At 46.0% G+C, this 24,668-nt stretch overlaps 1 protein-coding gene across 3 annotated transcripts in view; it reads right to left on the reverse strand.

The window, feature by feature from the left end:
* The window catches only part of phkb (phosphorylase kinase, beta), a 100,840-nt gene that overhangs the window by 74,741 nt on the left and 1,431 nt on the right, over window positions 1-24,668 (reverse strand). For all 3 annotated transcript variants that reach the window (XM_086190674.1, XM_086190672.1, XM_086190673.1), the window contains 5 exons: window positions 22,637-22,723; window positions 9,245-9,383; window positions 6,169-6,268; window positions 3,929-4,036; window positions 3,331-3,411 (listed from right to left, as the gene is read on the reverse strand). In XM_086190674.1, coding sequence (XP_086046800.1) covers window positions 3,331-3,411; window positions 3,929-4,036; window positions 6,169-6,268; window positions 9,245-9,383; window positions 22,637-22,723 — 515 coding nt within the window. The remainder of the gene's footprint in view (window positions 1-3,330; window positions 3,412-3,928; window positions 4,037-6,168; window positions 6,269-9,244; window positions 9,384-22,636; window positions 22,724-24,668) is intronic.

Here is a 24,668-nt window from a genome sequence, read left to right on the forward strand (position 1 = left end):
GAGATGAGAGAGAAAAAGGGAGAAGGAGAACCTGTGCAGGAGTTAAATAGGCCAGCCTGTGAAGGAGGGCAGGGAAAGAGGGAGCAGCAGATGAGAATGAAAGAAAGAGAGAGAGAGAGAGGGAGAAAGGTGTTTGTGGCTCTTATTTGGGCTTGTATGAGTGGAGAGATTAACATGGTTACCTTTTTAGTATCTTAATGGTATCTTAATGAATGTAAAAGCCCACAGGCCACACAAGCTGAGCTGCAACCTGCCAGGTTTTGTTGGGGAGTTACGTATGATCACATTTGCAGAAGCATACATGTGCGACGTTTATGTGACCGAAACAATGCAAACACCTGTGTGACACTCACACACCTGCGCACACACACACACACACACACACACACACACACACACACACACACACACACACACACACACACACACACACACAAACCCAGCAATATACACACAAGCTAATGAGATTCTCCCTATCATGCAGCATGAAACTGAAAATGGCATCTGGAAGGAGGTCGATAGAGCGTCTTCTCAGAGGACACACAGCAGCCTTTCTAAACCACCTCACGGAGAAAAAAAAGTACTGCAATGCAGCTTCCACCTCAGTCAAGGAAACACAGACGGACTTCACATCAGTGGCCACGAACAACAAGCTGATAGACAACCAGCGGCTGCACAAAAACGCCATGAGTCCTAATGAAACGCATCTCAGGCTGAAATCTGCCAGTCTGATATGCTTTTCAGGACCGATGTGTAGAAATTAAGGAGAGATCTTTTGGTAGAATTTGAATGTAATATTCCTCATGTTTATCAATATCTCAAAGAGAGGTTGCACTTGCAGTGCGGACGCAACCATCTGAACCAGCGATGGGAGATCTCACAGGCTGATCCGAGGCCAGAAGACTCACGATGGCACTAAATGACCTCGTCGGGGCGAAGATGTTGAACGTGAACTTTAAGACTCAGCACTTTGTATCATTATGACAGGAAACGATGGCCAGACAACAGGAGTCAGCTCTCACAGCAATGTGGTAATGGACGCATTTGTTGTGCGATCGTGTTCCTATGTCAGGCCAATGAAGTGATACTTAACCCAGAAAGTGTATTCTACCTTTCAAGTATACACAAAAACATGTCTTGACCTCACACACACGCAGTTTTTCGTGCTGCTTTACTTCTTTGTGACAGAAAAAGCTGAACGTGGATATTTAGCTGGAGGCTGATCGTGAACCGAGCCATCTATGACACAACTGCTCACTGCTCAACAAAGCCGCCGTGCATGAGGAGCCGGGACAGCAGCAGACAGAAGCAGCACCGTTCACAAGGAAGACTAGCAATTACCAAGGTGACAGCTTTAATCTGCAGGTGCAGATTCAGGACCTGAGACAATCATTATTTTGGGTGTAGAATTTATGCACAGATGAAGATTCAGGGACATCAAAGTGTTTCTCTGCATCTCTACTTCACAGCACTGAACATCTTACTGGTTGTAGAACCACTGGGACCACTGGCCCATTCTACGCCCTTCCACCACATTTAGTGAAAATCGGCCGCATGGTTTTTGTGTAATCTTGCTGACGGACTAACAAGGAGGCAGACAAGCACAAACACCGGGGAAGGAATGAACTCCTTGGCGGAGGAGACGAGAGCAATGACAGAGAACGTGAAGGAACAGAAGTCATAACCTTGGCTTTGTTTTGTTAATGACAGCAAACATGATTAAAAGTAGGTATGAGTGTCTGTGAGAAAGAACCAGAAGGGAGACAGAGATCCAAGGACAAGGCAGTGTTTTCAACAAAGGCTAGCGGTCGGCTGGTGGAGTCATCCTGCACCATGTTCTTAGTCGGACTGATTCAGTGGGCACGCAGCTTCCTTCACCAGCAACACAAATTCCACTTTTCTTTGGCGTTAAGTAAAGCTGTGAATGAGCAGACTATAAAAACTAACAGAATTAATGAAGTTCAAACTGCTCCCGAGGGCCACGCAATAAACACAACTGTGTGTAAACAGCCAGATTGCCTGTTGTTTTATTAAGAGCCGTACATAAGAAGAGAGCAAAAAAAAAAGCTCCAGTGTAGCGGTACATCACACCGTTCAAATGGACAGTCTGTATAACGGCGGGCTGGTGTGCTGCCAAATAAGATATTACCACTTAAATTCCCATGAGGACATTTAAGCCCACACAATGAAATCATCAGAACGTTTCCCCACTGAAAGTCAATTGAGTGTCTCAGCAAAACTATAAATGTGAGCCGAGCCATAAAAGTGAGCTACTATCCCCTGATCCTGCGTTTGTCTCGGCTCTAACTTACCTGGAGGAGATTGAGGTTACATCCAAGTGGTTTGAGAAACCTTTCGCTCTCACTTTATAGCATCTCCTTGAATCTTCCCAGTCAGCTCGGTCCCATCTCAGATTTATGGATCCGACTTGGTCCCGCACGCTTTCTCAAACACCTCCAATGATACGTGTTTACACGCATGAATAAAGAGCCATCAGTTGGGAAAATCTCCTTAATGCAGATTAGGGATGCTTCTAAACACGTATGAAGACTGGGATTATGTCTCATCTACGCTCCATTTTAGGTCGACAAAACAAAAGCAGAACTGAAGGTCTGATTTTCTAGTTAGCGTCTGTTTTCAGAAGCAGATATCCTGCTCTAAATACGTGTGTTGTATTCATCCGACATCCGCAACATCAGGTGTTTTATTTTTGCATGTCTAAGTGTTTGCAAGGTGCGTCTCTGTGCTCATTAGCATTGGGGAGAGGGTCGCGCGAAAAGAAACCGTTCTGATTACATATTCGGCTGCGTTTAATAAGGTCACACAATTTGAAACGGTCAGTTCTGCAGGGAAAATTGTCCTCCTGCTTTATCTTCTAGGGACCATGAATGTGAGAACAAATGTCTACACTTGTACAAATATGTAAAGCTAATTTAATGTTGGCTGTGAGGGAAAAGAAGTATTCTACCTACGGAGCAACAGTCTGCACGGGGAAGTGTTTTCCTATTCAATGTAAATTTTCACATCTATTGAAAAAGAGATATTCATACGGGCAACGACTGTACAATTAAGGGAGAGAAACATTCAACTCATAAAGGGAAGTGAACGAAAAACTGGAAAAACTACAAAACAGAGGGAGCTCTCCATGTTCACCCTTTTCTGGAGCGATCCTACCAAACGTGCGTCAGCACACATCGACAGAAACGCAACTTTAGTTTGAGGCACGGAGGCAGAGAACGAGTATGAGTGTTTGGGGAGCTGGGAGTGAGGACGAGCTGCCCGAGTGTCCAGCATCGCTCGGCTTGGCAGTCATTTTGATGTCTTGTTTACCTCATCAGTGTTGTAAATGATCTGCAGACCAGAGCAGATCATCTCCACCAGGTAGAGCAGGAAGAGGGAAACCGCATCGATCTGCAGCAGTGACAGGGAAGGAGGAGGTGAGGATCGAGAAATACCTTCAGACATTTTTATCAGAGACATTTCCACATAAAAACGTCTGTCATTTCCTACACTGACCCAGGATCTTTATATGACATCTTTTTCTTCTTGCATTGAAACTATCTGCAGCTGTCCTTGATGAACTGGCCACACTTCTCTAGAAATGTAGCCTTCATCCAAACGTGACACCGAATTGACCTCTGCTGATACTACAGATGGATGCATTTCAGGGGCAAATTATCGCAGCTCCACCTGTGCGGACAAGTCACGTTTCCAGCTGTGCAGGTACGGTGGCCAGAGGCTGACATCACAATCACAAACGACACATTAATGCATCTGTTCATGCAGCTGTGGTGCGGTCCTGACCACAGCAGCACTGCTGCAGCCACCGGCTGTTTCCAGCACACTCGTGTACACCTGACATGTAAAATGCAGTGGTGTTGTGTTTAAGGTTAGGGTCATGTGCCCTCTTGACTGCTTGCTGGCTGACCTGCAGGTGGTGGTATTCGCTGTAGGTGTGGATCTCATCACCAGTGTCCACATTGAACATGGAGTGCAGACACTTGGAGGGGCTGGGGTCCTGTTTGAACTGCTCCACCTGGTGGAAGAGGAATAAACCCAGAGACAGAGCAGGATGAGTGAGAGAAGTTTCCAGGGGCGCAGAGAGAGCGATGGTGCTGTTGTTGGGTATTGAGTCCAAGGCTTTTTGTCTACACCAGGTCGGACACTGTTCTGTCCGTGCTGACCGGGGTGGGGTGATGAGGACACTCGAGGGGATGATGAGGTGATCTTTTTCATTTTTTTTGTCAGACTTTGTCAATTATCAAAGATCCTGGAATAGCAACCTTCAAAAATCCCTTCCAGTCCAGTTGCCTTACTTTCAAAATAAAAGTAGCAATGTTTTGTTTTGTTTTGAACCTGTAATTCTTTAGTCAGAGCTGCTTTGAGAGCCTTATCTTGAAAAAACTCAAGCAATTTCAGCCATTTTGTTTTCCTCACTGTGGGCTGGGTTGAGGTTGGTCACAGGCCTCTTCCATGTTTTGCCTACACAAAACACTAGTAGGTCTCCACCCTACCTTCTCACGTCCAAACTTTCTCCTCTGAAGTTGAATGAATGCGTCACTGTCAGCGTCCTGCAAGCCTGAACATTTACTGTACAACATAATCTAAGGCATAACAAGTAGGACCGAGCAAAGCCATAAAAACCCATTGACGAGGTATTGTTTTGTGTTCATTGGTCTGCGGGTGTGTGTTTGCAGCATCGACTCAACTGCACACCACATCACGGCTGGGCCGCCAGCCCCCGTCGCACCGAGTTATAAATAATTGGCCCTTTGTCCCATTTTTACCTCGTTTGTTTCCCTTCTCTCTGGTTCGCTCCATCATCAAGCCCCCCTCGCCGCTTCCATCTCTCTACCTCCCACCCCACCTCCCTCCACACAACTCCCAGCACTTTCTATAATTCACTCTCCCTCCAAGACTTTATCTCTCCCTCTTTTACCCTCTTTTTCTTTCGTCTGGCACATTACCTTCGCCCACCTTTCTATCCCTCGCGTCCTTCTTTTTCTCCCTGTCAGGTCATCGTGGAGACCCTCTGTCCCACTTTTACTTACTCCACTTTCTGCCATCCCACAGCTGTCTGTGTGTGTGTGTGTGTGAGTGAGAGAGAGAGAGAGAGAGAGAGAGAGAGAGAGAGAGAGCTTGTGTGAGTAACTGAGGGAGAGAAAGTGGGTAAGAGAGCCACCTTTATCAGCAGCTAACAATAGCTACAGCTGTTTATGTGTAGACGTCTCTTTGAATCTCGTTGCAGCAGAGCCGCCGTGTCAAGTGGCTCCACTCTGGAGAAATCCGAAGGCTCCACATCGGGCTTATTGTTTCTAGTGCTGCAATGCAGCAATATGATCCTTAAATAATTTAACTTTCAGCAATTATTTTACTGCCATTAGCAATATAAATGCATTTCGATCAATCACTCGATGTCCGGCTTCCTTAAAGGAACCCTTGATAAGTTTTCAAATCTTATTCTGTTGTTCCTTATGCACATGTACGTATGCTTTGCAATGAAAACCTGAATTAGCCTTTTCCCTTCCTTTTCGTCTGCACAGGCCCAGCTGCTGTGTTTGCCCTGTCATATTTGCCCCGTGGCGGCCTCGTGTCACTTCTCCATTAAAAACGCCATGTTCTCCTTAAGTGTTGGAGACGGGGCCGTTACGAGCGTCGCTCTGTGTAATTAACTGTGTAAACGCAGTTTTGTAATTAACACACAGAAAAGCTCTCCCCTAAATTAGGTCGTCAAGGTCGAGGCCGGATGAAACAGAATCTGCTTCAAAGGCACACAAGCACGTACACAGCGACACAGAAGCAAACGCAGAGGGGAGTTATCTGCTTCTTCTGTGGTTTCTGCCAATCCTTTCCTCACAGCCTCACGTGCATGCATCAGGTTTCCCATAAACAAAGCATGAAATTTCCCCCTTTGGAATAAAACTCTCGGGCAATTAACAGATTGCTGGTTATTGAGCCCTTAGGACCAAAGCAACTGACTGCTATTGTCACTTGTTATAATGTGAAAGAGGAGCGTGATGGGTCCAGGGCTCTGGCTCTGAGGAGCTTTGATGAATAGCGGCTCAGGAGCACACCTTTGATCTGTAATGCAGTGTGTAATTGCAGCATGCTTTTCTACAAATGTGCTGTGTGAGAGCAGGAGTGGAGCAGAAGCAGGTTATAACTCACCTTATCAGCCTGTCTCATGTAGCAGTAGAGGATCCCTCTCATGCATTTGATGGCAGAATGTTCCAGTTCATGGGTGCGCCCCATATCGTCATCTATGCGCCTGCAGAGCGGGAAGACAAGGAGGACAGAGAGGGAGCAGGTGATGAGAGGATCAGCACTGCATGCAGGCTGGTATGCTGGATTTAAAGCCACTGAGCAGGTAATTACAAGCTAACGCAGAGATCGGGCAGCATTACAACGATAAACAACAAACAGAGGTTTAACAAGAGCATGTCTAACTTTGCATATGGCTGGACTGAGTGTGCGTGCGTACGTGTGTGTGTGTGTGTGCGTGTGTGTGAGCGCGTGATCTCGCACAGCCACACTCACATTTATAGAGCTGCCCCTGCACGTCCAGAGGAGTTGTTGACCAACCATCAAGGAGCTGGATGCTGGATCGTCACCTTTTTTAGAGAAACTACACCCTCCTGCCATGAGACAACTGTGGCTGCACACGCGTGCTGAGGCAAATGGAGATCCATGACCACAAAGACAGTCTGGGCCATGATTTGACCATTTGGTGCTCTGTCTTTTCCCTTTAAATACCTGTTGTTGTTTTTTCATATTTCTTAGTCACATACTCAAAGCTGAGCAACACAAAAAATACACAAAAATATAAATCACAATCATGGACCAACAACAAATGCTGTGAGACCGTCTGACAAGCGTCTGTCTACCTGAATTACGACTCTTTGACCCTGATACACAGGCCGGCACTTTCACCACTGGTGTGTGTGTGTGTGTGTGTGTGTGTGTGTGTGTGTGTGTGTGTGTGTGTGTGTGAGTGAGCGAGGCTACACTGTAAAGTGGTTTGAGTGCCATTCAGGCAGAAAACTGCTATATAAATAGAGCCCATTTACTGCAGTATAATGACTTATTTTTCGAGGGATTTATCTGTCTACAAGACGACTTAAGGAGCAATAAAAACTCCAATGACAGGGATTTCTCTTTAAAAAGCAATTTTTGCTCTTTAAAGTAGCATGGCGTAAATAATTCAACTAATATAACACAAACAGTATGTTTACTTTAATGGGGCTATTTCAAATTATAATCAGTATGGCCCATTCTTCTGCCTGCAGTGCAAGCATGTCTCCGCTAGGACAAGTCCCTCTCCAGAACGGACAACATTTGGCCATTCCAGTCTCGTAGTAAATCAGGTCTAAGCATTCAAGGTTTGACCACAGGACATGCAGCAGGCAGGTTGCTGTGTCAGTCAGTTCCGCCACCGGCTGCCAGACTTCAAATATCCGGGGCAAAGGTCACACTAATAATGACTTTAGGTATTGACAGAGGGAAGCCCCGCCGCTGAGGTGAGACGTGTTTACATTTTGGCAGTACAAGGAGTGCTGTAATCACACTGCCTGACCCTCAACATCAAAACCAATAAAGTTAGTTAGAGGATGAAACTGGCAGCTTTTCAACTGTGAACATCCTCTTTGAAAGGACTTCATGGTGGATTCATTACCAGACTAGCAACAGTGGAAGGTGTGGGATGAATGATGGTCCAACACTGACCAGGGGCTCCACTGATGGACCCACTCTAATAACAACTAATCAAGCAAAGATGGAGAGTGTCAGAGAGGTCAGAAAACGACAAGAACGTATTAGATACTCATCTCAGGCCAACAATCATAACAAATTAAATCAGGAATAAAAAGTGACTGGCCAAGGCTGCCAAAAAACCTATCATGTTAGGCTAGTTACAATAGGAGTTTGTAACACACACACACACACACACACACACACGCGCGCGCACACACACACACACACACACACGCACGCACACACACACACGCACAGAGCCGGGCGTGAAGTAAGTAATGGCACTCGCCAAGCCTGTCAGATGAGAATCATCTTAATTAAATCCCAGTGACAATTCTAATAGGAGGCAGCTGTGACTGATGACTGGGATCTGCCGCTGGTCACATCGCTGCAGTACACTCTATTTTTACTCCTTTCTTCCCCTCTGTCTTCCCCCTCCATCACATTTCTTTCACTCTTTCTCCCCATCTCTAATTTCTTCCTCCTCTCTCCTCTCCCTCGGCCCACCCCACAACCCAACGCTCTGCCTCTTTCCTTTTCAGTCTCTCTTCTACCCCCCATATCTTCAGTTTTTCCTCTTCTGTCTCCATCCTTCCTGTCTTACTCCCACCCCCAATACCACCCCCACCCCTCTCTGTCCTATTACAACCGTATATTGCAGAAGGGCTGTTTTCCCTGAAACCTAATCTCTGGGGACGGCGGCATCAAGAAAAGGGCCAGTGGATAAAGGAGTTTGGTGCCTTTAGATGGTTCTCAGAGGAATTCTTAAGTGGTTTCCTTGAACCAATAATCCCAGTGAGTGTGAAAAGTAAAGTTAAGATTCAAGGGTGCAAACATCCACAGAAGAGTTGAGCCAGGGTTTAGTTCTTCCACGTTTTCATATGAAGCTCTCAAAACCATCACAAAGGCAAAACCTTATATTTAAAAATGTAATTGAATGATTTCATTTGAAAGACGTTTGTTTTGTTTCTCATTCGTTATCAGGCACTTGGCAAGTGTGGACACATGATTACTGAAAGGGTTAAACGCACCGTATCAGCACGAGGTCATGTGACATCTGGGTGATCAGGCGTCTCGCTCCGAGCAGTGCGACTGTCTTTACGCTGAATGACAAGGCCGCAACGGTGTGCCATATAACTGGAACATCGCCACAGTCGGTTGAAGTTATCAAGGGCTAACGTCAACCAATCAGATGAGGAGACCGACCTCGAGGCTGAGGTCGGCGGTGCAGACTGGAAACATTTCCACGGTGAAAAGCCCTCAGAGGTTTTCCCTGACTCTCCACTTCTGATGTGACTGATGTGGTAGCACCATCTATGCTAGCCTCTTCAGGAGCCGCCATGGTTGCTTTTAACCACGCCCCTTTCTCCTTAAAGGAGGCTGATTGGTTCGGACTGACGACCACGTCACGCTGTGATCTAATGAAACCAGCTGTCCCACAGGGTAAGATCCAGGTCTGTGGATCTGTATTCAGGTGTGTGTGATGTGTGCTCACCGGTAGGCCAGGGCCAGGGCCCAGGCACCCGCGGCACAGTACAGGGAGTCCCGGACCTTGGCCTCCTTGCAGGTGGAGCATGTCTTGACTGGGAAGAGGCCTGTGGTGGGACTCTGGTAGTTCAGAATGGTTGTCTTGACTAGAAAGAGAGAGATGGACAAGTTGAGTTTATTACACACAAAAAAAACAAACCACAAAACCCACACACGAATATTCAGGGTTGAATCAATGACATGAGACCGAGGCACACAGCTAGAACTGGATTATAAATATGTTCCACTCAAACTGAATGTTCTTTCAGTCAGCAATATATGGGAGTTAATGGGTAAATTGCTTTTTCCCCCATAACACATAGAAGAGGCTGCGCGGTCAGAGCAGATGATCATTTTAGCCACATTATGGCCTCCAGAAACGCTTTCTGGGAGAAAAGGACAGACTTTGACTTTGTTGGCAGGATGATCTGGACTGAGCTGCGACCAGCATAACTGAAGGTGATTGGCTTCAGCCTCAATGTTGGATCCTGCAGCATTCATTTCTGGCGATACATTTCTGACTATTCCATGGCTTTGAGGGAACTCTTAATGACTATATATTCTCAGGACGCCCGGAAATATAAAAGAAAAAGGAGAAGAGCCATTTTCAAAGACATTTTCCAAGCTACTTTCACCAACACGCATCAATCACTGCCTGAGTTCGTCTGCTTGACTCCAGCACCGCCGTTTCTGAAGAAGCTCGACCTCCGACCACATCGAACTCCACACGCTGAAGGTTCGATCCAGCTCGCAGGCTTTCACGCCCAAAGGTGAACCCGTGTCCTTTCATTTTGCAGCATCAGCTGGCCACAGACGCCGTCACAGTGAGACAAAAGTCATGTAGGACTTGACCACCAGCGTGTACTTCACCACGACTGCTCTTGTTTTTCTGGGTTAAACTGCATTTGTGGAGCGTGGAAATGTAATATTTATCGAGCTGTGGGCGAGGTGATAACTCTGTTTTGCTGGTGCTGCCCAACCTTTGACCTTCCTCAGGCAGTGCAGCCGTTGCCATTTCCTCATCCCTCTCCCAAAGTTCCACACGTGCATATTAAAGCTCAGATAGTTTAACCCCCATCGCATTAAATCACGCCGAATCCAATTTAGTCCGAGGCTGAAAAATTAAAAGGACAGTTTTACGTTGATGTTGTGAAGCCACCTGGTGAGCTCGCAGGGTGCGACTGAACTCAAGGCCAGCAAGGACAGATCTGCAATCCTGAATAATTCGACTTTTATTGATTCGTAGTCATTTTACATGACGCCCTCGAAGCCCTGACTACAATCCCCAGCAGTCAAGGAGATGCCCTACAGCAGCACCTGCTACACACACACACACACACACACACACACACACACACACACACACACACACAAACTTCCGTGAATGTGTGTCCTGTGTGGCCTTGTAGAACCCTCATGTGGCAGACACTCCATCAGGGGAAAACAATTTCCAGTTTCATTCCTGGCAACTCAGCCGGCTGAACAGCTCTCAGTTCGGAGGTTCATCAAAAACATCCCTAAAGTTTCAGCAGCTTGAAGTTTAGATCGACACACCGACGCTAAATAAACCCAACTAAAAATACCGCAGCGCGGCGAGTCACAGCGTACCGCCACATCTTCCCAGTTCATCGTCGAGTCCCAGTGGACGTTCCAACTTTATATAAAGAAATATCCGGAAGGCGTTCCTGTCATATCACAAGAATGATGATGGGACAGACATCGCACACATTTGAGGTGACATTGACCTTTGACCTTTTCAGACATCCTTGAGTCCAGTTGGGCATTTGAGTCAAATTAGATTTTCTTAAGGCATTCCAGGGATCTTGTTAACAAGAACAGGAAGTACGGACACGCATCACGTCTCTGGTCTACAGCCGTGGCGGGAGCGTGACACAGCAACAGAACGCCTCTTTCAATGTCAAAATTTATCACATCGTCATCTTTTAGAACAAGTTTTCAAGTAAATGGAACCAATTTTACCATGTTTTCTGACTGGAAATCAACAAATGAGTCTTTGCTAAGGTGTCAGGTGTTCACGGAATCACAGCCACCGGAGAGTTTTACAGCTCATTTCTTTGGAAATAAAGGAACTATTTTCCAATTAAAGGGAACGACTGCCCGCCTGCACCAAACGTCTCAAACATGAAACTTAGATGGCTCAAGGTCACCTGAGTTCAGCTGCTTAAGAATAAGCAGACCAAAGTCCCAGATACTGCACCGAGTACACAGTACATAAATGCTGATGTATTACACATCCAAACAGAAGGCTTATAGGAAAGTAATTTTACTGATTCTTTCTCTCATCCACACACACACACGCACACGCACACACACACACGTCCCCTCGCTGATGACTTGTCTGTCTGGACAGATCACTTCATTTTTCAACAGCACATTAAGCCGGTGCAAATGAAGAGGACATCCATTCTGTCCTGTCATTTGTTACAGAGAAAAAAGAGAGATGGGGGGACGGAGAAAGACAGACGGAGAGACAGAAGGCAGGTGACATAGAAGAGGGGAGAGAGAGACACCCTGTGTGTGTGTGTGTGTGTGTGTGTGTGTGTGTGTGTGTGTGTGTGTGCAGTAGCGATGTCTTACCAACGTTCGAACGCTTACAAACGTTCAATACACAACCCAGGGATGACTACACATGGGAACTTCAACTTTTTTAGTTCCACCAGGGAACAAAAGCTATGTCAGGTTGTGTATATCTGACACACACACACTTCCTTGCACTTATATCTTTGTGAGGACTTTCATTGGGGTAATACATTCCCTAGCCCAGCCTTTCTCAAAGTGTGTGGCACGCCCCCCCCCCGGTGGGGGCGCGGAGGCGTCCCAGGGGGCGCGTGAGTCACCCGACGTCCAAACATTATTTCCCCCCTCACCGTTCGCTTTGTTTATGGTTCCGCCGCGAAAAAAATTCCGACGTCCAAACATTAGTTCCCCCCCCCCCCTCCCCTTTTCTAATAAACTAATGTTTGGACGTCGGAATTTTCGTCGGAACCAAAGCGCGCTTTAAACCTGTTTCATAGCAACTGTTGTCAGGTCTGTTTTTAAAATGGAGAGATATTTGACAGGGATGAAACACATTTTATTTCATTCTTTCTAGTTCTGAAAAACTAAAGGAACGTTTGTAATTTTTAATTGGTCAATAAAGTTAAACATGGCCTATTTTGTCAAAAAATTTGGCGGGGGGAAGGGGGGGGGTGAAAATTTGTCTTCCTCCAAAGGGGGGAATGACAGAAAAAGTTTGAGAACCACTGCTCCAGCCCCTCACCCTAAACCTGACCATCTCAACTGACTGCCTGATTCTAACCTTCACCCTAAACCTAACCTGAACCTGTGTGTGTGTGTCTGTGTGTCGCCTTAATCGATGATTTTACCAATGTCCTGTTTTAACGACTGTTTATCAGTTAATCAGGAAAGTGTTATTTTGCTCCGCCTCTCCTAGCGCTTGTCAATTGTTCGGGACATGAGATACAGGTGCATCCGGGATACGAGGAAACCCGCCAACCTATCAGAAGGGACTTCCTATTAAACGATCCCGCCCACTGAGAGGCCTTTAAATCTTCCCACAAACAGGCCTTCCTTTCAATCCCCCGATGAAGCCGCACAGGCAAAACGTCGGGACCCCGATCTTTCCCTCCTAGCGGACATAAAATAATTACGTGAATAACCTGTTGCCAGTGAACCCATTGTGTCCCTCCACGGTGACACATTCCTTGACCCTAAACCTAACCTGAACCTGATCCTAACCTTGACCCTAAACCTAACCTGAACCTGATCCTAACCTTGACCCTAAACCTAACCTGAACCTGATCCTAACCTTGACCCTAAACCAAACCTGAACCTGATCCTAACCTTGACCCTAAACCTAACCAGAACCTGATCCTAACCTTGACCCTAAACCAAACCTGAACCTGATCCTAACCTTGACCCTAAACCTAACCAGAACCTGATTCTAACCTTGACCCTAAACCTAACCAGAACCTGATCCTAACCTTGACCCTAAACCTAACCAGAACCTGATTCTAACCTTGACCCTAAACCTAACCTGAACCTGATCCTAACCTTGACCCTAAACCTAACCTGAACCTGATCCTAACCTTGACCCTAAACCTAACCTGAACCTGATCCTAACCTTGACCCTAAACCTAACCAGAACCTGATTCTAACCTCGACCCTAAAACCAAGTCTTGACCTTCAAACGGCCCTTTGAAGATGTGAGGACCGGCTAAAATGTCCTCACTTTCCAAAAATGTCATCACTCTGTTGGTTAAATAAGTATTCTAGTCCTCACGATGTAGCAAGTACAAGCACACACACACACACACACACACACATACACACACACACCCCAAGATGGCTCTTTAGCTCCACCCTCAACGAACTGTCAAATAGTTCCCAGTGAACACTGAGAAGTCTTTCTGCAGGAATCGCCCGCCCCAGGGTGACGTGTTGAGAGGAACTGAATTCAAATGACTGTAAATGCTGAATCGTTCGGCTACCAAGTTTGCTAAAACAAGCAATTTTTGATTGTTTAAAAAAAACAACAACAACAAAAAAACAACCAACACACCGAACTGAATCGAGAACCGTGACCCTAAAACTGAGAGAGGAACCAATCAGTGGATTATGTGAGCCGTTCCACTCCTGGTGTGGAGGAGGAAAGAGAGGATGTGTGTGCCAGTTAGGAACAGCCAGGGGGGACGTCAGCGGACCAGCGGCGTGCGTGGTGTGTTTGTGAGCGTGTTAGGCTGCTGGAATCAACAGTTGCACTGGTAGCGAGAAAGAGGAAGATGGGGTAGAATATTAATAAAGCTCTCATGTTGTTCACCTCCAGGTATCCCCCTAATGAAGCACACACACTCTCACAGGCAAACATGTAAACACACATTTGTTTTATTGCTCATCTCAGGGCGTACTGATTCACACTTGGTGCCCTTGTAAGGACGCTTGGTTTCAGTATAGAGTCAATCAATTAACATACAAAAGTATACACACACACACACACACACACACACACACACACACACACACACACACGCACGGCGGTACAGCGATTCCTTGCAGGTCCATCTGGATTCATATGTTATCCAGTAATAGGACAGTGCCTTTGGGTATAGGCTAATTTTGACTGTGGCTACATTGGAGGTATAATGTGGAGGGCGATAAGATGTATCGGTCATCACACCCACCAGAGACGCTCACACACTCGCTCAACACTCTGTCTCATTAGCTCCAAACACATGAATAAAATGTGGCCAGTGAATTAATCATCTGCCCTGGAAAGCCCAATCTGTTCCCGGAGTGAAGTCATTCTCAGGCTGTACTCTACGCTCGCCCAGGGTTTCTGGTCCTGTCGCACATGAACTTCAAATATTTGACTTCGGCAGTTCTGAATATCGATCTAGTTTGAAGTGGCTCGTGCAGGAGGCAAGAAAAGGAATCCAACAGCAGTGCTGTGTGCGTGGCTGAGCAGCAGCACCCTCCGACGTGGTGGGAGAAGATTTAGCAGAGTACCACACTACAGTACCACAAAAGCCCACCGTGTCACCGGGGACCCACTGCTGTTGTGTACTGCCAAACTGCAGTTTCTACTATGCACAGTAGGAAAGTACTGCAAATTAACAATCTCCTTTTATTTCTCCATTATCTCTTTTCTTCCTCCGCGTTTAACGTGACTTGTCGAGTTCCCAGTGCTCACCTGCTCCACTGCTGGATCTCTCTATCTCAGCGGTGATTTACTGAGAGGGCAAAGGGCAGGCAACAGGTCAAGCTGTTCAGAGCGCCCTCTGCTGGAGGCGAAGGGAACGACTCTAAATTTGTCTGACGAGCTCATAAAAACTTTCACAAGCCTCCACTGAGAAGTTTCCAGGAGTTATTGCTGTGGAAGGCCTCATTAGACGACTCTCCACATAAATGATGAGCATGTTGAGCGTTGCTCCTTCTCAGACTGAAAGTTTCTCCAGATGCAAATCAAATCTTGTTGGGAGTTTTCTGCCAAGCCATCCATCAAGCTAATGTCCCACTAAATCAGCAGCTAATGTCTCAGACGCACCACAGTCTGCTCTTTTACAATGGGCCATTTCCCTGCACTGACGGGATGGAGAAAATGAAGATGATGAGAAAGGCAAAAAAAAAAGAAAGAAAGAAAGAAAGAAAACCCCCCACAGAGAGATAGATTGAAAATGCAAAAAAATATAGGAAAGAGGAAAGATGGAGGGAGAGGGTATCTGCGCACTCTCAAGACAGATTGAGATGGGAGGAAATGGAAATATTCCAGCGTGAACAATAACTTTTCTTGCTGTTGCTGCTGACACAGTCATAATGTGTCCTGCAGTATAACATTTGTGACATAAGTTACTACTGAATGGCAGGCGAGTGCATTAGAACCCGATGTGATTCTAAGAATTGCTGACAGAGTCGCGACAGCTAACAAAGCTGTCACATGGAAATATAGATCCTGTGAGGCTGGGATAGGCTACAGCTCAGGGGGGTTCTAAAGGAACCGTTCATCACTGGAGGGAAATTTGCTCGTCTGCTTTCTTTCTCGGATCAATCTTACGAAGGGAGCTTCATTCCAGAGATGAATTTTTACAGTTTATCAACTGAAAGTGACTTTTCAGGCAAACATCACCAGACTGGCGGTCCAGGACTGTTTACGACACCTAAACCCTGTGAGTCCAGGCTATTTGGAGTCATCGTGGCCGCCCCCGCCGCCTCTACGCTGCCCCTACTGTTGGTGTGAGTATTACATCCTGTGTCTGTGTTGCCATCATTCTGAGGACAAGCGGAACCATCACTCCACCAGACTCAGGCTCCAGGAGGCAGCCCTCAATGCCTCGTTAAAAGAAAGTTGATCTTTGATCGTAAATTCATCGCTCAGTCGACGAAAGTAGTGGTTACGATTTCACTAGCTAAAGGGGGAAAAAAAGATTGTGAAACTGTTCGGTCATGTATGACTTGTGTAGAGAGTCATGTAGGGGCGGAGCCACGATGCGGTCACTCGATGACCCTCCGATGACCTCCATCTCTCTTCCATCAACATTGGAATCACGGGAGTGAAATTCCGTGTTCATCTCTGCGTTGGAGACAATTCAGTCATTGCTTTAATTTCAAAGCTGAATAAAAGGGAAACAACTGGTAGCATCAAGAACATCAGGAACAACCAAGACTTCCTGACTCACTCGGCCGAGCAGACTCATCATTCAAAATCATTTCTGCTGTTTCATCAAGGACAAACAACGAGCATTGTGGGAAAGGTTGTACCCCCCCACAGAAATGCTTTAGAAGAAACTAGAGATGTGGGTTTGGATACATCTTGCATCTGTGGGCTGATAAAGAGTCAACCTGGAAATAAGTTAGCAAGTCAGCAGTTGTGGGGTTCTTGACGTAATTTTGAGGTTAAATGCCTCCAAAAAGGGTCTGTGGCGCCTAAGAGCAGGTGAACATATCCATCCAGCATGTGAGGTACCTTATCCACTGTCAGTGGGTGAGGCTGAAGGAAGAACTCAGGAGATAAAGTGGAGTGAAATAAAGAGTAGCAGGAATTAAGGACCAGGAGATGAAAAACAGCTCATAAAAAATGATGCTCCTGCAGCAGCCTCGTAATGACTATAAAAACTCCATTCCTTAATCGGTGTGAGCCAGACGCCAGAGCGATAGCGCCTTCTGCCTCCAGTATTATCTGGAAGCAGGCTGAGTCAATGGAGTGTGGCCGATTGCCACATAAATAAGAAACCACCAGAGGTGATGGAGCGAAGGGGGGGTGAGATGATGGAGTGATGAACTATGAGAGATGGTAAACTATCCCCTGGCATTCTTTTCTTGATAAAGGAAAACAAGTCTCTATCACAACGGCAGCGTAGCTTAAAACCGCTACCTTCGACTGAGCTGCCGGCAGCTTTGCAGCACCACAACAAAGAATGAGAAAGAGGGGAAATGGAACTGGTTTGATTTGTCACTGTCACCCCTCTCCACCCTTTTTCCTCCCTGAAACTGAAAGAAAGCAGGTATATTGGCAGGCAGCGCTGCGTGCCCGCGATAACAATGTTGGCTTTGTTCCTCACTAGAATTGGACAAGCGCTTCCAGCCGCCACCCAACACAACAATTAAACAACCCAATGTTTAACGCTGCGATTTCAACATGCTGCAATCTGGCGAGGGCTTTTCTCTGTAAATCTATGAGGTCTGAATGCAGCTGATGCCGGAGGCAACCCTGCATTTCCTGATAGCAGCAAATCAGTTCCAGCTGAGCTCGACACACCTGTTGCACCCTAAGCTCTGTTTATTGTCTTCTGTAATTTTCTAAACCCACGTACACATGCAGCCTAATGAACAGCCGGCAACCACAAACAAAGGCATGTAACACACACACACACACACACACACACACACACACACACAACTGTCTTCATCAGGGCAGACCAATGGGCTGTAACACAGATGCCAGAAATGAGAAAAACTGCATCCAGCTCATTTGAGTCACACATTAACGACCCCTCCATCCGTGCGTGTTAGCAGCGTAAGTGACCTGCTGTTGGCTACGGCTCAAGTTGGTCAATCCACCACAGGTCATGTGACATGCTGGTCATTCCCTCATACAAGTTTTAGATCTGCTTCCCAGAGCTCAGTAGATCTTTATAAAGTCCAAACTACAGCAAAACGTGTGGAGCGATTATAAAATAGAAGCAGCGAGGTTCTGAATCACCAAGAACGCGGAGTGTGAATTGCTTTCTTTGAGGGGGGGTCGAATAAACAGGGGTGAGAAGCTGATGATGTCACCTTCGTGATCGTTCCCTCGCTGCGACTACAAAACGTCACAAAGAACAGAATCAAAAAGGTACATAAAGAATAAGGTTTAAAAATAAAAAAGCAACGAATTGCATGAACACATTTGCTAATGGAAGACACACACTGACTGTCCATTCTGCACAGGAATGTAGTTTGGGGCCAATCACACAAAGGGTGTGTCATCATGACAACACTAATAATAATGATCATCATAATGGGCCGTCCACTGTGACATTAAAGCTGACACAAGATATTCATACACAGGGGAAACACCATGAGTCCAATCATGCTCACACATAAATTAACAGCTGAGGCGTAGATTTTGCATTTGTTCGACCGGTGGTGTACGTGAGCTCCCCCTAGTGGTATGCAGAGGAATCCCAGAAATATTTTTGGGGGGGAAAATGAAACAATTCAAAAACAAATAAAATCAAAACAATGCTTCAGAATAAAAAGACTTAAATTTTGTCTTTCCTGTAATGTTCTGACCAAGTACAAGTTCAGATCCATGAACACAATCAGAGCGGAATTAGTACAATGTTTAAAAATGTGATGAATACTGCAGAAAGCTGTTATTCCTCAATCACAAGTCTCTGTGGATTGACTGGTAATTGACAACACTGTGATCACAAGTAAACGTTCACCTTTTACTTACACTGTCGCTAATATACACACACACACACACACACACACACACACACACGTGGATACAAAAGAGTCTCAACGTTCATTAGGGCTAAGTTTCCAATTGTGAGTCTTTTTAATTGTAATTAGCGCCATCAATATTCCAGGAAGCACCTGCACATCTGAAGTGAAAGAAAACTGAAGGACCTGCGAGAAAAAAACAACTGCTGCCAAGTCAAACATCTCCAAGGATTTGGAAATGCCAATCAGTCTCGTTGAGAAAAGAAGAGTGAATTAAGGGTCCTGTCCTCTCTCTCCTCCAAGATGCATTGAATGGAGGCATGTGAACTGGAAATGGTCAAGTCGCTGGTAAAAAAAAGAAAGAAAAGGAAACCCTCAGTGCATTCATAGCCCTGAGGAGCCCGCTGAGAGTGCAGCAGCAGGATGACAAGCTTCCCCACTGCAGCGAGAGAAACGTCCTAGCGACTGATGAGACGGAGCTGGACTTCGTGGTCATGACAACCGCACCGTCCTGACTGTGAATGCTCTGAAGGAGTCGCGACATGCGAACAGACTCAAGGTTCAGAAACTCCATCAAAGAGCAACTCAACTTCTGGAACTTCAAAAAAGAGAATCCAAGAAAAGCCCAGCTTGCGTCAAGCAACGGGACCGGGCCTGGTCCTCGGGGACAGCTTCCTGAGCTGCCCTACCAGAGTCTGACGGCCACATCGAAGCAACACACGATCCTGCCTGATCCACACGAAAGCTCAGAGCAGCGGGTGGGCGGCCTCTCCCCTCGGCTGCTCTCAGCCTCCACTGTTATTGGTTTCTCTCCGAGGACCAAAGAAGCATCGAGTCCAGCCATCCGGAGGTCCTCACCGAGCACAACCAGGTGGGTCACCGATAGACAGTCTCACTACATAGACCGTGGTAACAGAAGACACCGACTAAATGTCCTTTCAACCCAGTTCACACTACACGATTTTAGGCGTCGGCGACGTCGGCGACTTCCCTCCCCCAAATCAGGGTGAGGCACTAATGACCACCGCAACCAAAGTAATGAGGTGTGAACAGCTCGAAGACAATGGACTGGGAGGTCGCATGCAACATCGGCGACAAAAAGTGGACATCTAGCACTGCGAGATATCCAGGACTTGTCGCAGTGACGTAAACGGAGCTGCAGCCAATGAAAGCAGACATGGGAGGTGAGGCGAACCCAGACGAAAAGAGCTCCGGCAGCAGGGGAGCCGCGCACAGCGAACAACAACAACAAAAATGGCGAGAGGCATGGATTCTACAAAGGGTTCGCAATGTCCGTGGACACAGGAGGATCTGGAAGGCTTGGTCCAGCATTGGCGTGAGCACCCCTGCCTTTACGATGTCCACGTTTGCCAGTCCATTCCTTCGCCCACACTCTCTTCCTCTTTTTTTGTGTTTTTTTGGCTACATAGTAGTGCACAAACGACCTGGAGGGCTGCATTCTGCTCCACGTCCATGTTTCCAATGAAAGGTGCGTGCGCTGCGTTCAAGAGTTTCTTGGCCACACCTTCTGACGGGGAAAATCATGTAGTCTGAACACTCCCGTCCGCCGACAAATCTTGTAGTGTGAACAGCAGCCCGACTGAGCGTGGGGTGGTGTTGTGTAGTCTGAACAGGGCTTTAGGAGGCATGAATAGATGATGGGGAGCCATGGCTCCTGACGATCACCCTGCTTCCACCCACTCACCACAGAAAAACCAATGAAGACCATTAGGGTGTCAGGATAATGACGATGTCATCTTATCGTACAATGGACATGAATTCATGAACTGTGCTCTCGAAATACGACTCATTATGTTCTTACCACACGCTTTTAAACTTTTCACACCTTCAACCTGATGTCTCACTGCATCTTCTTCTGAATCCAAACTCAATCCCCTCATCTTGAAGGGGTGTACTGGCATTCTTATGCTGCCGTGTCACAACGACACCCCTCATAAAAAAGCTCCTAACACGACAGTGCCATTCATCACAAGAACGTGGCGTCCATGGTTTCTACCGTGACAGGCCTCAAAATCTCGAACTACATTTCCATGTGTTTTGCAATCAAAATCACAAGCCATAACTCTGTCTCCATGGTAACACCTGATGATTCATCTGGAAGAATTCATGCACATCCAACAAGGTTCAAAATCACGGAAATGTATAAATACAGCAGTTAAATATGACACTCTACCCTTTATGTACCAGAACAAGTGATCTGGAGCTGTGAATGCAACCTTGGCATAAATACATGGAAAATCAACAGCTGGGACCGATAACTGCTCAGCGGCACACTAGCAGTGTGTGTGTGTATGTATGTATGTGTGTGTGTGTGTGTGTGTGTGTGTGTGTGTGTGTACGTGTATGTGTGTGTATGTGTATGTGTGTATGTGTGTGCATGTGTGTATGTGTGTGTGTGTGTTGCCAGATATGCAGGGCCTCTGCCTGGCGTGACGTCTGGGGTGAACCTGAGTAACTGGCTCACTAACCAGCCTCAATGTGCTGCTGCGCGGCAGTCCTGTGACTCTGCATGGACGCATCCAGTGACAGCAGCTACAGGGAGGAAGTTTGCCGCCGGCGACTGCTGTGTGCTTCAGCAGTCGACTGCGAGTAAGGGAGGGGCCGCAGCGGCGAAGCCTGGTGCGGGCAAGTTGTCAACGGGCCAATAACGATAAAAAAATACAAATCTTCCAGCATGACAGATTTTTTTGAGTAACACAGGCTGGATCTTCCATTGTTACTGAGGGATGACGAGGCCCTGTACACACCAAGAACTGCTCTGAGGGGATCACTGAGGTACTACTTCCCCTACAGCGAGTGTGTGTGTGTGTGTGTGTGTATACATATACATATATATATATATATATATATATATATATATATATATATATATATATATATATATATATACACACATATATACGTATGTGTGTGTGTGTATACACACATATATACGTATGTGTGTGTGTGTATACACACATATATACGTATGTGTGTGTGTGTGTATATATATATACGTATGTGTGTGTGTGTGTATATATATATACGTATGTGTGTGTGTGTGTATATATATATATACGTATGTGTGTGTGTGTGTGTATATATATATATATATATATATATATATATATATATATATATATATATATATATATATATATATATATATATATATATATATATATATATATATATATATATATATATATATATATATATATATATATACACACACACATATACACATACACATACATGTGCGTGTGCGTGTGTGTGTGTGAGAGAGACCAAACCTCTTCAACTGCCTGGGTCTTTCCCACTCCATCAGAGCAGAGAAAGGGAAGTGTGAGTGCTCAGGTGGTGCTTGAGAATGGATGAAGCGTAAATGAGTGACACATGTTGAGCTTTCTTTGCTGGCACTTTCTGGTCTTTCATGTAACAACAGAAGAAGCAAAGACACTCGTGCTGCTGGTGCCAGTGAAGGGATTCTGTGTCTGGGACACCCAGCAGCTCATCGCCTCACATTTACCTTGCCAGCTGAAGACAATTTGTGTCACAGTCGTACTGTCTGGCAGGTGTCATCACTACACCCGAGGCCTCAATTTGAGAATATCGGCAATGGTAAAATAAACTGCAGCCTCAACAATTGCGTAGATTAATAGTTTGATGATACTTTGGTTGGATTTACAACGACTAAATGATCCAATTCTAGAAAAATACTGCCAAGGACACTTTCAGCATCCATCCTGATGGCGTGCAACGATACTTTACATCCAATCACAGAAAAGATTCTCTCTGCAAACTCGGTGATTCGAAGCAGTTTCATTCAGACAGCTCAGCATTTTACACTTACAGCTCAACTGTGCTCGCACCTTAAATTTTTGATAGCGAGTCGATTGAAGACAAATGTACTCACCGGCATTGTAGTAGCGGTCGAGCTTCTCCCACAAGGGCTCGTGCTCACGCTGGAGAATGGACAGCTTGAGGGGCTCATAGATGGACCCTGAGAGGGGACACATCTGTTACTGAGGAGACAGAAGATTCCAGGCCCGAAATGAAGCCTCCTGTTGTGGAATGGATTTAAAAACGGTCCCCTCAACACCTGACTAGGGCCAGTCCTTCATCTTACAGCTGCACATATTCACATACATATATACATCTATATATATAATAACAGGAAATAATTAGTTACATGCCAGACAATTTGGTTTTGTGCAAAACAAGGCAACACAAAAGACTTACAACATGAAGCTACATTCAAGCCCCAAGCTGCAGTCACTGACACGGAGCCCTGGAGTGGCCCTGAGGACATTTCTGTTTGCTTTTTATTGACAACATGGGGAAAAGAAGAGGAAAAAAGAATTAATTAAATTGAAAGGATAAGCCATATCTTGTGGCCTCAAAGTATATATTTCTCCTCTCTGGGCCACTCCAGGGCTCCGGCTCATGTGACTTGCCCACAGATATTCCCCAACATTTCCGCCTGAGCTGGAAAAGAAACAGCGTTTGAGGGAAACCCCCCCATCTGCTCGACTTCCTCTATTTTCAGACACTTTTCACAGGGCCGAGATTTGCATTTTAATGGGTTCGACCTTGGGTCAATACCACAGGTAGTGAAAAATTCACATTCTGACTGAAATTAGCATAATTTCCATCAGCTTAAAAGTTTCAGGGGACAAAGCCAATCCATCTCTTTTTAAAGATAACACTCTAAAAGAGCATAGAGGGAGCCCAATATTCATAGTTTACTCTCTGACATAAAATCAGACAAATACAGAACGTCATTGTGTTTGGCTGGTTTGAAGCAATCCCAAGACGAACTTAATTGGTGGAGTAACTGTCACGGAGGTGGTGTTGGAGTCATGTGACTCAACACTCTGGAGCCACGTCTGGACGTCTAGGAGACTCTGACTGACCTGCAACGGGCCGCCATGGCAGCTGTGCAACTGGAGCAGGTCATGAGTCCCTCACAAAATGAGGGAAATATTATAATTAATATTTCAACAAAGTGTCCAATAAAACCATGCAACTATTATGGAAACTCCTTTGAATAAGAACAGGACTTGTGGACATTGCACCAATGTTCCTGTTGTGACGGATACTGATGGCTGCTGTTGTCTTTGATAGCCGATGTTTACCACCATCACTGTTATCAGAAGAGGAAACCAATTTCTACACATTCTGGTCACAATAAAAAAAATAAATGAAAACATGTTAATTTGTATAAAAGGGACATTTTCTTTATTTCCAATCCACCAGGAAAAGCCAAGAATCACTTATGTACACATTTCCCCAGCAGCAATTCCAGGTGCACCATAGGAAGCGACCAGCACCGGTCCTTTCGGGAGCTGCAGCCGGTTTTCACCAAAGAGTCACCGCAAGACCAAACAGTTGCAGGGACAGTCATGACGGCGCAGACCAGCTCCCCTCAGCTCAGTTTACGGAGGCTGATGGCATCACATGCGACTCAGCTGGTCAACTCGCCGGAGGCTCGTTTTCCAACACAAGGCCCATCAAAAGAGGAGGGATCTCCCATCTCAAGTTTGCAACATGAAGGCACTCAAGGACGGCTGTGAATTCTCAACCCATTCCTTTTTTTGTTTTTGCTGATTCATCAGCTGAGGTGGGGTCAGTACGACTTTAATTCTTTCCAGAGGGCCATTTTATCCGTCTCCAATAAAAAAGGTACTAGTTTAAGTGTCCTTGAGCAAGATACGGAACCCCTAATTGCTCCTGATGGCCCTGAGATGGACTGAGGACCCGTCCAGGTTGAACCCCGCCTCTCACCCAATGAGAGCTGGGATAGGCTCCACCCCCCGCCCCACTCCCACCCCGTGACCCTTAATGGATAAGCAGTATAGAAAATGGATGGATGAATTTACTGAAGTTTCAAAAGTACATTTGTATTCCAGAATTGGGAGCAATTGATCCTGAGCTGCTCAGCAACT

The sequence above is a fragment of the Aulostomus chinensis genome, chromosome 2 (genome assembly GCF_037954235.1).
Source record: "Aulostomus chinensis isolate RoL2024-O1b breed Wild chromosome 2, RoL_Achi_v1.0, whole genome shotgun sequence".
In the NCBI taxonomy this organism is placed as follows: domain Eukaryota; kingdom Metazoa; phylum Chordata; class Actinopteri; order Syngnathiformes; family Aulostomidae; genus Aulostomus; species Aulostomus chinensis.